Source organism: Macrotis lagotis, chromosome 3 (assembly GCF_037893015.1).
Source record: "Macrotis lagotis isolate mMagLag1 chromosome 3, bilby.v1.9.chrom.fasta, whole genome shotgun sequence".
Classification (NCBI taxonomy): domain Eukaryota; kingdom Metazoa; phylum Chordata; class Mammalia; order Peramelemorphia; family Peramelidae; genus Macrotis; species Macrotis lagotis.
The window spans coordinates 295,640,478-295,654,446 of record NC_133660.1 but is presented as its reverse complement, the minus strand read 5'-3'; the positions used below and the strand labels follow the sequence as shown (position 1 = coordinate 295,654,446).

General features: G+C 34.9%; 2 protein-coding genes and 1 pseudogene across 6 annotated transcripts in view; all 3 read right to left on the bottom strand.

Annotated features, from left to right (window-relative positions):
* Nucleotides 1-13,969, bottom strand: part of LOC141516795 (olfactory receptor 9G19-like) — a 42,546-nt gene that overhangs the window by 11,788 nt on the left and 16,789 nt on the right. For 2 of the 5 annotated variants that reach the window (XM_074227765.1, XM_074227766.1), the window contains exons 2-3: nt 11,915-11,945; nt 6,217-6,274 (exon numbers count right to left, since the gene is read on the bottom strand). The exons of 1 other annotated variant lie outside the window; for it this stretch is intronic. The gene's annotated coding sequence lies outside the window, so the exon portion shown is untranslated. The remainder of the gene's footprint in view (nt 1-6,216; nt 6,275-11,914; nt 11,946-13,969) is intronic. 2 more of the 5 variants (XM_074227768.1, XM_074227767.1) reach the window with 1 other exon arrangement.
* Nucleotides 234-2,209, bottom strand: LOC141517185 (olfactory receptor 9G19-like; annotated as a pseudogene).
* Nucleotides 4,963-5,892, bottom strand: LOC141516787 (olfactory receptor 9G19-like). The gene has a single exon (XM_074227760.1). The coding sequence runs from the start codon at nt 5,890-5,892 to the stop codon at nt 4,963-4,965; it is 930 nt and encodes a 309-aa protein (XP_074083861.1).

The following is a 13,969-nucleotide window of genomic DNA, read 5'->3' as shown; positions in this document are numbered from 1 at the left end:
GGCAGATAAAGGATATCCATTATACCTTGAAGCTAGCTGAGGAAAAGGGGGTGAAATAGAACAACTTATAATCACAATTCCATTCTACAACAAACTAGAAGCACAGGAAGAAATGATTAATAATTATTTTTAGGAGAAAGTTTTTGCCAAAATGTGAATTATTTCAAGAGATGCTTCAAAGATAATGCAGGATTTCACAATTTTGTTAAAGCTGGAGAATGCTATCCTCAATTTCAGGAAACTGTCATCTTAAAGAGTTTTCTTAGTGATTCTTTCATATCTTTGTTGCTCAGACTGTAAATCATGGGGTTCAGCATGGGGAATACCACAGTATAAAATAAAGAGACAATCTTATCCTGCTCCAAGGAGTAGCTAGAGCTGGGACGATAATAAATATACAGAATGGAGCCATAGTACAATGTTACAGAGATCAAGTGGGAAGAGCAAGTAGGGAAGCCTTTGAGTTGACCCTGAGTAGAACGAATCTTTAAGATGGCAGCAATGATGAAGAGGTATGAGGTCAGAATAAAAACAATGGGCATGAGGACATTAGAAGCCAGAAGGAAATAGAGCACAATGTGATAATTTGCCTTCACATCACATGCCAGCTTCACTAGGGGTGGTAGGTCACAGAAGAAGTCATCAATGACATTATCCGCACAGAAAGTCAGGGTGAATGTTTCACTTGTAATGACAGTGGAGTTTATGAAGCCTCTGAGATATGAAGCTGTTATGAGACCCACAAATACCCTTGAAGACATCACTTGAGCATAGAGCAATGGGGTAGAGATGGGCACATAGCAATCATATGCCATGGCAGTCAGGAGGTAGTATTCGCTTTATCCTAACCCAGCTGAGAAGAAGAATTGAGCCAAGCTACCAGCAAAGGAGATGCTCTTGTGCTCAGAGACACAGTTCACTATGTTGTTAGGAGTGTAAACAGATGAGTACCAAAGGTCCAGAAAAGATAGGTTCCCAATAAAAAAGTACATGGGAGTGTGCAGTCGGGAATCTGTACAAATTAATATTATCAGAGTGATGTTCCCACCACTGTCACAGAGTACACCACCAGGAAAAGGACAAAGAGCACCAGCTGCATCATTGGATCCTGGGTGAAAACCACCAAGATGAATTCAGTCACCATATGATTAACCCTCTCCAAGGTTTCTAAGGGTCTCAGCTACACTTCACTGAAGAAAGGGTGCATTTCAGAACTGTGGTCCATGCCTTCAGAAAGTTGTTGGGAAAACAGAATTGATCACTAGATAACCCAGAAGAGTATAAAAAGAAATATGTGGTAAATCTATACCTCATTGACATATTTTTATACATTATTTCAATTAATATTTATCAAATGTAATAGCCTACCATATGTCAGGGATGTAGAACTTTGTATATATAGAAAGAAAACCAGAATTATAGCTGAAGGCAAGGACTTTCTTTTCTAGTGTCTTCCTTTAAATAGCTATCATTTCTTAAGTGAAATCACAGCTCTAAGTAGAAATTCAGCACTTTCATTTTTTAATAAATCTTTCAGCTTATTTATTAAGTATCTTCTTATGTGATAAACAATTTATTAGGTTTTGAAGTTGCAAATATATAAATAAAATATGATCTGATTTTATATTCATTTAGATATATATATATATATATAAATACGTACATATGTGTATTTGCATATAGATAGACAGACAGACAGGATAGACAGATAGACATGATAGATTAGAAGGATAGATAGATATATAGATAGATAGATAGATAGATGGATGGATGGATGATAGTTAGATAGATGTGTATGCGTGAATTTAAGAGTTACGATTGTGATTATACCAAAGCAAGCACTATGAGTATAAAGATCACTTTTGTAATTTTCAAGATGAGAGTAAATAAGGACCAGATTGTTGACCAAATGAGAGGAAAGATGGGGCAAATTTAAGATATTTTATAGTTAATTGAATGGAAGACTTTATATACATATTGTGATTTGTTAGGTGAGAGAAAGAGAGAAATTATTGTTCCTGGTGTCCAATCGAATGTGAGTACCATGAACAGTAATGGGAGAGTCCATGGCAATCTTCTCTGCCTGATACTCTCGATCTATATCCTCTATATTCTGATAACAGCTTATCTTTTCTAACAAAGATGAAATGTGTTGATTGAATGGTCTAAATTGCAAGGCAACTTCATGTTTAATAATGTTGATGTTCATTATTGTACTGCTTTTGTACTGCTTTGACTTTTTGTTCCTCTATAACTGTGTGCTATCTTCTCTTATTTATTATGGTATATATGAATTTTCTCTCTGAATTAGACCCTCGGTTTTCCATAGGAGCGAAAACTTTGAACTCGGTGCTTTAGAAATAAAAGGATCTCAGTGAAGATGCAGATCAGTTCTGAAGTGAACAGGATTTGCTTGCACAATATCCCCAACAAGAGGTCATTGAATCAAGAAAGTATTTCAGAGAGAAAATTCATATGACAATAAGATAATCAAGAAGATTTAGTATAAAGATAAGAGAAACAGAATAAAAATAATGAATTTCCATTTTAACATTGTCTCAGCAATTTATATAGGCATTCTACACGCCAGTTTCAATACATGTCAGGGACTTGTGGGGTTTTTGTTTTTGGTTAGCAGAATCCAAATCCCCCCTCAACCTTTGATTAGCTGTATGATTCAAGGAAAATGTCAGCATCTCTGGCTCAGTTTCCTTTTCCATTAAATGAAAAGAAGAATAACAGGTTCTGCCCCACAGGGTTGTGAGAATCAAGAGAGATAATAGATGAATTGCACTATGCAACTTTAATTTTGATTAAAATTGTTAATTTTTCATCTCATAGCAGGATTAAAAATTAATTTCATAGTTCATGATTATAGACTTATAGATTATATATTTGAATTCATGTTGGTGGGGATGGGCAGAAAAGAGCCTTTCTAACAATAAGAGCTTTCTAGAGACAAAATAGGATAACTCTAAAATTGATTTAATAAATGTCATATTATAATCATTCTTTTTCATTTTCCTTGAGTAGATAATTCATTTTAAGAATTCAGGTGTCACAATGAACATATTTGTGTAAATGGGAAGCACAATGTTTGAAGAACAAAGCCAAGGCATTTAATGATACATATACATTGTGATAGACACACCAATATTTCACCTTGGGTCAAATAAGTGAATTGTAAATATGTTAATATCAATGATTGCTCATTTTTGCATCAGGAAAAAAATGTCAAAGGAATTTTATATTACATCAAATGACTTCACCCATCTATACCTACCACAAATATATTTATGCGTGAATAAACTCAATCAAATCTTGTGAATTAAGTGGAGCTTTTAGAATTCCTCACAATAAATCACAAAGTTTATTAAAGACTTATTCTTAGTAAGAATCTCATCTTAGTAGTCAAGGAAAATAAATACAATTTTCACACAAATATAACCAATCATTAAAAATAATATCATTTTCTAATGAAACAGACTTTTAGTTTAAAGTACAAAATATGGGGGCAGCTAGGTGGTGCAGTGGACAGAGGGCAGTCCCTGCAGTCAGGAGTACCTGGGTTCAAATCCAGCCTCAGATACTTAATAACGACCTAGCCAAGTGGCCTTGGGCAAGCCACGTAACTCCATTGCCTTGAAAAAAACTTAAAAATATAAAGTATAAAATATAAAGTGGAAAAATCACATTTTCTCACATATTTCTAAAAACATATTAAGAGTGGGGACATCTACTTTTGGAATTTCCATTCCTATATCCTTTATTTGTAAATGACTTCCCCCTTATTCAAGATTACATTCTCTTTAAAAATAAAGCACAAATGGGAACTTCAAGGAACCAGGGACAACATCTGGTTTCACCATTTGAAAAACTTATGGAAGCTGTCAGACCTTTGAGAGCCTGTCTTCAATGGATGATATCATTGATGTTGATAATTAGTATGTTTCCAGAGACATCCAGTGATCACACAATTTGAGAATATAAAAGAAAAAAGAGATGAGAGAGGGAGAGAGAGAGAGAGAGAGAAGAAAAGGAAAAGAAAGAAAATGAGAAAAATATTATTTATTAAGTACTTACAATGTACCGGGCACATAAGTAAAGGACAGTTAAGTGGTGCACTGTTCTGGAGTCAGAGAGATCCAAAATTCAAATCCAGTTTTTTTTCTTAAAACTTACTAGCTGTGTGGCATTGGGCAAGTGATTTTAAACCATATTTGCCTTAGGTAGGTCCTCCTGTGTAAAATGATTTACACCAGAAAAGAAAATGACAAACCACTGCAATATTTTTACCAAGAAAAACCCTATGGAAGTGTTCAAGGCTAGTGCTAAGGGTTGGGATATAAATACAAGATAGCAAGTCTCTGTTTCTAAAGATGTCACATCCTAATCATGAAAACAATCCTAAAGTTTTCTAGTTACAGAAAAGGTAGAATATCCTCACAAGGGCATGGTGAGTAGAATGTGGGAGTTCTATGGAAGTTTGGACCCTGGCTAGATAAGAGAAAGACATGCCACAGTCAGGGATCCAGAGGTAGAGTCCAATTTTCCAAAGAGATGGAGATGATCAGAGAGTTGAGCCATGGAAAGGGGAAATTGGGGAATGGCATAGAAGCCTTCTCTCTCTGTGAAGATAAAAGCAAAAAGCTTATTTCTAATAGCTAGGCATATAAATGTCAACAGTATCATTCCTATCAATTAACATCAATATTACCAAAAAAACATTTTCAAAGATGCAATAAATAAATTGTGATTATAGCATCGAATTGGTTTTCTCCAAAGGAAATCATTTCTTCCTCTAATAGTTATATAACCTAAATAATAAACCAAGGTATGTCAAGCCATTAGATATGGTTGTTCTCCAAAACAATCATACCTTTACATTGAAGTTACACCAAATATTCACATGGTTATATAGAAAAGAAAAATAAAACCAGTTTTGTTATTTGCAAATGCAATTCAAGAAGCTGTTATCTTTAAGAATTTCCTCAAGGATTCTTTCACATCTTTGTTCCTTAGACTATAGATCATGGGGTTCAACATGGGGAAGATCACAGTGTAAAATAAGGAAACAATTTTATCCCGCTCCAGAGAATAGCTAGATTTGGGACGATAATAAATGTAAAGAATAGAACCAAAGTACAAAGTGACAGAAATCAAGTGAGAAGAGCAAGTAGAGAAGGCTTTGAGTTGACCCTGGGTGGAGCGAATCCTGAAGATGGCAACAATGATGAAAAGGTAAGAGGACAAGATGAACACAATGGGAGTAAGAACATTGGAAGCTAACACAAAATAGAGATAAATGTGATAATTGGCCTTCACTTCACATGCCAGTTTCACCAGGGGTGGTAGGTCACAGAAGAAGTCATCAATGACATTATCCCCACAGAAAGGCATGGAGAATGTTTCACGTGTAAAGATGCCACAGATGACAAAGGCTCCAAGATATGAAGCTGCTACAAGACCCACACAGACCCTTTGAGTCATGACTTGAGCATAGAGTAGTGGTTTGGAGATGGCCATGTAGCGGTCATATGCCATGGCACCCAACATATAGCATTCTGTATAAGCCAGTCCACCTGAGAAGAAGAACTGAGCCGCACACCCAGCAAAGGAGATGCTCTTGTCGTCAGAAATACAGGTCACCATGATTTTGGGGGTATAAACAGTGGAATACCAGAGATCCAGAAAAGACAGGTTCCCAATGAAGAAATACATAGGGGTGTGTAGTCGGGCGTCTGTACAAATTAAGATTATCAGAGTGATGTTCCCCATCATCGTCACAGAGTATATCATGAGGAAAAGAACAAAGAGCACAAGCTGCATCGCTGGATCCTGGGTAAAACCCACCAAGATGAACTCAGTAACAGAATGATTAAACTTTTCCATGTCTTGTTTTTCTCATCTATATAGGATGGGTGAAGTATATATTTCAAAGATACAGTGACTTAAGTCTTGGAAAAAAGGAAGATTGTGAAATCACCTATATGGATAATTCAAAATATCAATAGAAAAATTAACACATTGAAATTTTATTCCATAATTACATTTTTTATTCATTCAGCACAGTCATTATTCATTCTTTCACCTATTTATTATGCATGCAACTATTTATTCACCAAGCTTTTTATTGAATGACTACCATATGTAAAATAAATCATTTCTATGTTCTATGAAAAAAAAATGAGATAGTGTGCAATTCAAGGAACTTACCTTTTAATATCTGTCTTTCCATTAGGTAGATGTGGTGCATCTGGTAAAACCCCTGCACCTACAAAATTCAGAATCTCCAGTCATTTAATAAATCATTAAATAAGTATCTCAATATTTACTTTGTCCCAAAAATTGAGCTATACTAAGATTCCAATGGAGCCAATCATGTCCAATATAAAGGAACATAAATGCTCTCAGAAGATGTGGGAGAAGTCCTAAAGTATTTGACAATTTACAGACTGCACACACACACACACACACACATACACACACACATACAAGTGTAGTTTCTTTATTTGTGTTTGAATTGTTTGTTTATATGTGCATGGGGATGGGGAGAATGGGGAGTGTATGGAACTAGCTGACACAATGGATAAGAGTACTGAGTCTGAAATCAGAAAGTCTCATCTCCCTGAATACAAACCGGTCCTCAGGTGCATACCATTGGTATGACCCTGAACAAATCACTTAACCTTCATTACCTCAGTTTCCTCAGTTAAAAAATGAGCTGGAATGGGAAATTGCAACTCACTCTAGTATCTTTGCCAAGAAAAACCCTAACTTGGGTCATAAAATCAGACACACTGAAATGAGTCAAGAACAGCAAATATATCCATGAGTTTATATAGAATTTGATTTAATTTTTGCCTCAGTATTCTCCTGCCTTCTTCTTCTCCATTTCCCATTTAGAAAACAAGAAAACAAAACATATAACCATGTATATTAATTCAAAACAATTTGGAATGATGAGGGGAGACTACCAGTTGGGGAGAATCCGAAAGAGCCTTAAGGAGAATTTGAAATCAGGGATTCATAGAGTCAGAGTTAAGGAAGAGGTTGCATTCTACACAGGATAAAATATGGGATATACATATCATATGAACAATATCAATTGGGTCAGTACTAGGGAGAGGATCATTTATGGTTGTGAAGGATAAAAATGTAGGGCCAGCCAGGATTTAAAGGTTTTCATCAGATTGACCAGAGTATTTAAAATCGTTCTGGTTTTTAATGGGGGTTCATTGCAATTGATGAATCAAGGAAGCGACATGATCTTTGCTTCAAAAAGAATATCATTTTGTTAGTTATTTGGAGGATGAATTGCAGGAGAGAGATCCTTGATGTGGGATGACCAATTAGGAATGTATTGCCTGAGTTGAGGAAAAAGCAACTGATGACCTAAACAAGGATAATTTCCATAAAAGCTAACAAAAGGGGACAGATATGAGATATTTAAGATACAGAATCAAGTAATGACAAGCGATGAGATATGTGAAGTAAGGCAGGAATGAGAGAAAAGATTGACTTTGAAATTGTAAACTTGTAGGGGCAGCTAGGTGCCATAGTGGATAAAGCACCGGCCTTGGAGTCAGGAGTACCTGGGTTCAAATCCGGTCTCAGACAATTAATAATTACCTAGCTGTGTGGCCTTGGGCAAGCCACTTAACCCCATTTGCCTTGCAAAAAAAAGAAATTGTAAACATGAATGCATCAAGAATGATGATAGTGGAATTATAGTGAAATTTCTCATGATCACAGAATTTCTACTTATTATCAATAATAAAAAAAATAGCAATGGACTCCAAAGATTAATCAAGTAGTTCATAATCCCCTATGGTAGAATAGAGGTCAGTCCTCTCTCTGTATCTCTCTCTCTCTCTCTCTCTCTCTCTCTCTCTCTCTCTCTCTCCCTTCTAAACTACAAAGGAAAGGAAAAATCAGGACTAAACCTAAGTTATTAGGGCAAACATCAGAATTATAGAGAATAGGAGGCAGGACATCTGACCTATATTCAAAGAAGCATAGATTTAGAACTGCAAGCTGAGGCACAGAGCAGTTAAATACTTTACCTACTGTCAGATAGTATATCACTGAGGCCAGATTTGAACTCAGGATGATGACTCTTTCTAATTATAGACCTGGTGCCTATATGTACCACCTACCTTCCTGTTTTACGATCACTATGAATACTGATTATTCTAAGGTATAATAACAAATATTTCTTACCTCCTAAAGGGGCATAAGGCTTTAAATCATAAAGCAAATGGACCAAGGTAGCAGATATCTGTTCTTTCTATTTTACTATTTTTTTCTCCCAGTTAGTACTTCTCAGTATTATCAGTATAAAATAGTGACAGATACTTCAATTGTTGTTATCTTCTAATTTTCTTCTTTCAATCTCCTGGGTGTTGAAAATCAAGAAAACCAATATTTTTAGCATTGATTGTAAAGATTAAACTTCATTCTGGTTTCATGAAAAAGGTTCAGAGGATGATTTGCCCAAAATTTCTATCTCAGGGAATGTAAGATGTACCAGCATCATTTATAATCAGTAGAAGACTTCCTGCGTTGCCCCATGTTAGCATTGCAACATTATATAATTCACTTCTACTCACTATGTCTAAATGCCAAACTATGTGACCAGAAATGTTTTCTAAGGTCCTTTTCTACATTTAAATCTAAGACCCTTGTGAGTTTAAATCCTTAATATATAAGAATTAACTCTTAGTTGTGGAGCTTCAGTTTTATAGCAAACTGATGCATGAGAAACGGGCTAAGAAGCACCTTTTTTTTGGACCCCCTCATATCCCACCATACAGGATACTACTTGCTTCATTCAATCAAGCCACTAACCCCACTTTGAGGAAAGACCTGAATAATGCAACTTACCAACACCTCTAGATGCAGTCAACCCAATGGTGCCCAAGACTGCTTATGTTGAAACCTTTTCTATTTTTTTAGTTCCTTTGGGTATACAACCACTGGCTTAGGAGATCTCTCTCCTAGCAATTAATTGCACAGGAGGTCATGGACCTCACTGGGGAATCATAGTCTCTAAAATTGGTCTCTCCTTGTCTTTCTTTTACTGAAGTTTGGAGGATTTACAATTAAAGCAACAAACTACTTTTGCTTTATGGCCCAAGAGAGCTTCTTATTCTAGGGTGGGAGTATTTTCTAGGTCCTAAAGCATTAGGAGCAAAACAGTGCTCTATGACATTCAAAAAGTAACTTCTTCAAATAACCTTGGAAAATGCACTTTTTAAAAAGAATTTGATAACGTGAAATATTGAGATTCTTTTGGCCTATCTTGAATGAACTAAATACATAAATCAAGATGATCTCTTGCAACAGTTTTATTTTGTTTATTGCTGAGAGGCAGGGAAAAAAGACTGCACTCAAGAGTTACTGATTTTTTCTAATATTAATATACCTAAAGCATTTATGAAAGGTTCATTGAATCACAGAAATTTATGTATTTTGGTTTTACCAGTTGAGAAAAAAATAATATCAAATAGCATATTGGAAAGAGGAGGGTGACATTTTAAATGAGAAAATCAATTAGAACATTATTTCACTAGTTCAGAAAAGGGAACATAAGGTCCGAACTAAGATTGAGGCAATAAGGATGGAATGGAGAAAATAAATGTTGTGAAGATAGAAATGGCAAATTATCAGTGTGTTAGATCTATGGGCTGAGTGGTAGTAAAGCTATTTCAATGGCATCCATGTTATGAAATTGGGTAACTGGGAAAATGTTCATGCCTTTCAAAGGAATAAGGAAGTTTAAAAGGAAGATGTATCATTTGGAAGGGTAAAATAATGAGTTCCATTTTGTGCTTATTGAGTTTCAAATGCCTTTTTGTACATCCAATTTAGACTTATAAGAGTCAGTTATAGCTGTATGACTGCAGCTCATGAATATACTCATAGAAATGCATACACCAAAGTATTCCTAAACACGTGTATATGAAAATATAAAAAACACATATGTAGAAGTATATAAATATTAATATACATTATTTATGACTTCAGGCTTATATATATGAGGTATATGATATATTTATATATGGACTCTATCTACATACTTCTATATATGTATAAATAGGAAAATACAAAAGAGAATTTGTAATTTCCCCAGTGTAAGAAAGGCCATGTTTAAGAAATGCATATTGCAACTAATACATGATTTTTAAAAAAAAATGTCTTAGCAAAAAATCTTGAAAACCCACAAAAATATGAGCCACTTTTTATGCAAGTTGAGAGATAGCATCATGAAGAGAGTGATGTAGGTGAAGTCAGAATGATGCAAAATCAAACATGGTTCTGGTAAATCATCTTATTTTTACAGTATACTTCCTTCCTCAATGAAAAGTCAGAGGAGGAATCAATATACTAGAGGCTATTTATTTGACTGAGTTTTACATCATTGATATTTATCAAAGACTCTATATGGACACTATAGTCAAACAAGGAATCTAGAAGGAACTTAAGCATTGCATTATTTTTAATAATCAACTCTATTCTGGAGACATTCATTCAGTACAAAAGATAGAATTAATTGATTTGCAATTATAGTACATTATTTTATTATATTTTAGTATAAATAATATAAATTATATTTTGCTATAAATTATAATTTCATGCTCTGGTAGACACTGGAAATCACCATTATAACTTACATCTCCACAGAGTTTATCTAATATAGTAGCCAGTTGACTGAAATCACAGAACTGTTGGTATGCACCAGTGACTATCCTTGACCTGTCACAATTTTTTTTCCTCCATTCCTTGAACTTGGGTATTTTGGGGAATTTTGGGAATTAATCTTGCAAGTGCTTCATTCTAACTTTTGCACTTTAATTTCCCAAAGAAAATTGCTATTTATAAAATTTAGCATAATAATTAATACTTTAATAGTTAACAAATACATTATTCTTCAATGTTTACAAAGTAACATGCAATAAATTATCTCAGTGTCAGCTAAGTATACAGTGGCTAGAACACTGGCCCTGGAGTCAGGAGGACCTGAATTCAAATTCTACATCAGACACTTAATTACCTGTGTGACCTTGGTCAAGTTACTCTTAACCCCATTGGCTTAAATAAATTTTAAAAAATCTCATATTTATCTATACAACAAGTTGGAAAGTAGGTGCTAACAATCTTCATTTTTTAGAAAAAAAGACTGAGGCGGATAGAAGTTACATGGCTTGCCCAAGATCACATAGTCAGTAAGTGAATAGGGACATATTTGAGCTCAGTTCTGTTTTGACCCTTTGTCCAATGCCCTGTCCATTGTGGCATTTAGCTGTGTGGTCTCAAAGCGGGGAGCAAAAGGGTACCCATTGTAAAAACATGAATCTTATAGTCCGTTTATTCCTGGACAGAAAAAGGACACTGAGTAATTAATTTTTAAACGATTAAAACAGAGTCCAGTTGCCTATCACTCTTTGCATTGGTCTTGGGAGGCTATTATTAGAACCTGTTGCAACAGGTTGCAACTACCATGCTAATTACAATTTACATTGATTATTGCACTATACAAATTTGCAATTTGCTTCACTGGGCACAATTCTGTCTAACACCAATGAGAATTTTCTTTCCAGTTGCATTACATTCTCTCCAAAGGAGATGCTTTATTTGATGTCCCAAAATAATAGTATCATGATTTTCTTCATATGTCTATATCAATAATTGATAATATCAAACCTATCAATATTAATTATTAATGAATTTCATAATGGATAATAATAATAATAAATAGTGATCTAATGCATAGCTGACAGTGGAGTCACTGTGGTAATAGATCCAGCAAAGGAGATGTTCTTGTTCTCAGACAGTTTGTGCTTCTATACCAATAATTAAATATTTTTTCTTTCTTTAGTTCAACCAATATTTATTAAATATATTAACTTACCATGTGCCAGAGATGGAGGCCTTTGTGTATACTGAAAGAAAACCAAAATTTTGGCTGAAATGCAGGACATTATGCCCCAGTGTCTGCTTGTCCTTTAAGAATTTATTCTGTCATAAGTAAAATTTCAACTCTACTAGAGATCAAAAGGCAGCTAGGTGATGCAGTGAATAAAGCACTGCCCTGGAGTCAGGAGGACCTGAGTTCAAATCCAGCCTCAGACACCTAGCTGTGTGACCTTGGGCAAGTTACCTAACCACATTGCCTTGCAGAAAAAAAAGAGAGATTATACACATATACATTTAATAAATCCAGCAGCATATTTATTAAATATTTGATTATGTGATAAAGAATTTTCAAGGTTTTGGAGATACCAAAATATAAATGAGATATACCTTGTTTTATATATGGGCATGCATAAATACATGCATGCATACATAGACAAGTTTTTATGCACAGGCATACATACATACATGTAGATATATGCTAAAACCTTTATATCTGTGATATAAGAATATCACCATGGTACCTACAATGAGGTATAAAAGTTGCTTTTGCAATTTTCAAGGTGAGCATATTAAAAAAACCTGTATATTGACCAAAAGAGAAGGAAAAAGGGCAGATTTAAGGAATTTTAAAGATATGATTGGATTTCTGAGTTGTGAGAGAGAGGAAGAAATAAATAATGATATCAAGTTTCTTTTTTTTAGTTTTTTTTTTCAAGGCAAATGGGGTTAAGTGGCTTGCCCAAGGCCACACAGCTAGGCAATTATTAAGTGTCTGAGACTGAATTTGAACCCAGGAACTCCTGACTCCAAGGCCAGTGCTCTATCCACTACGCCACCTAGCCGCCCTGCTATCAAGTTTCTTAATATTGCTTTCCAAAAGGATGAAGATATCATGCAAAGAACTGGAAAAGTCTTTTGCAAGCTTCTTCATCTGGTACCTCAGATCTCTCTACATTCTGACACTAGTTTTACCTTCCACTCTTAACCGGCACTATTCTAATATATGTCCTCACAAGGCTCTGGTTACCAGACACTTTCTAGTCTCATCCTTTGTCTGCCTCCCTCCTAGTCTTCTTTAAGTCTGGAATTTCTTTTTTTTTTTTTTTCTATTGCTGAATTCTTCCACCAGCTTCAACATTCAAATTGAATGCCACCTCCTTCATAAAGTCTTCCCTGATACCCCTAACTGGTGAATCCCTTCTCCAGACAACATCACTCAACATCTTATTTTACAATTCTCTGATTCCCTTGTTTCTAAGATTACATAATATATTTTAAATGTATTTATTTTCATCTATATGCACATGAAAATTTCCAAGTTACAAAGTTGCCCTCCACCCGTCCTTCCCACCCCTCTCCCCCCAGCAAGAAACAGTCAGGTTATCATTTTATATACATATTTTCTTAAATCTGTTTATAAATTAGTAATTTTCAGCATGAGGAATTAGGATTAAGGGAAAGAGATAGATAAGAGATCATTTTTATAAAGTGTTCATCAGATTCAGAATTTTTAATTTGTGCAGGTTTTATTGTTTTGTTTTTCTTCCTCTGGATGGGGATAATATAGTCCATAGCCAGTTAATAGAGTTATCCTAGCTATCTGAACTGCTGAGAGGAGCTGCTGCCATCAAGGTGTTCACTATATAATGTTGTTGTTGTGTACGTTGTTCTCTTGGTTCTGCTCCCTTCGCTCAGCATCAGATCCCATAAATCATTCTAAGTGTCTCTAGAGTTCAACTATTCATGGTTTCTTACAGAACAATAGTATTCCATAGTATTCATGTACCATAACTTGTTTAACCATTCCCCAATTGCTGGGCATCCCCTCAATTTCCAATTCTTTGCCACTACAAAAAGAGCTGCTATGAATACTTGGGAACATGAAGGACTTTTCCCTTTTTTATAAATTATTAAGGATATAGACCTAGAATTAGAATTGCTGGGTCAAAGGGTATGAACAGTTTTATTGTTCTTTGGGCATAGTCCCATATTTCTCTCCAGAAAGATTGGATCCATTCACAACTCCACTAGCAATGCATCAATGTCCCAA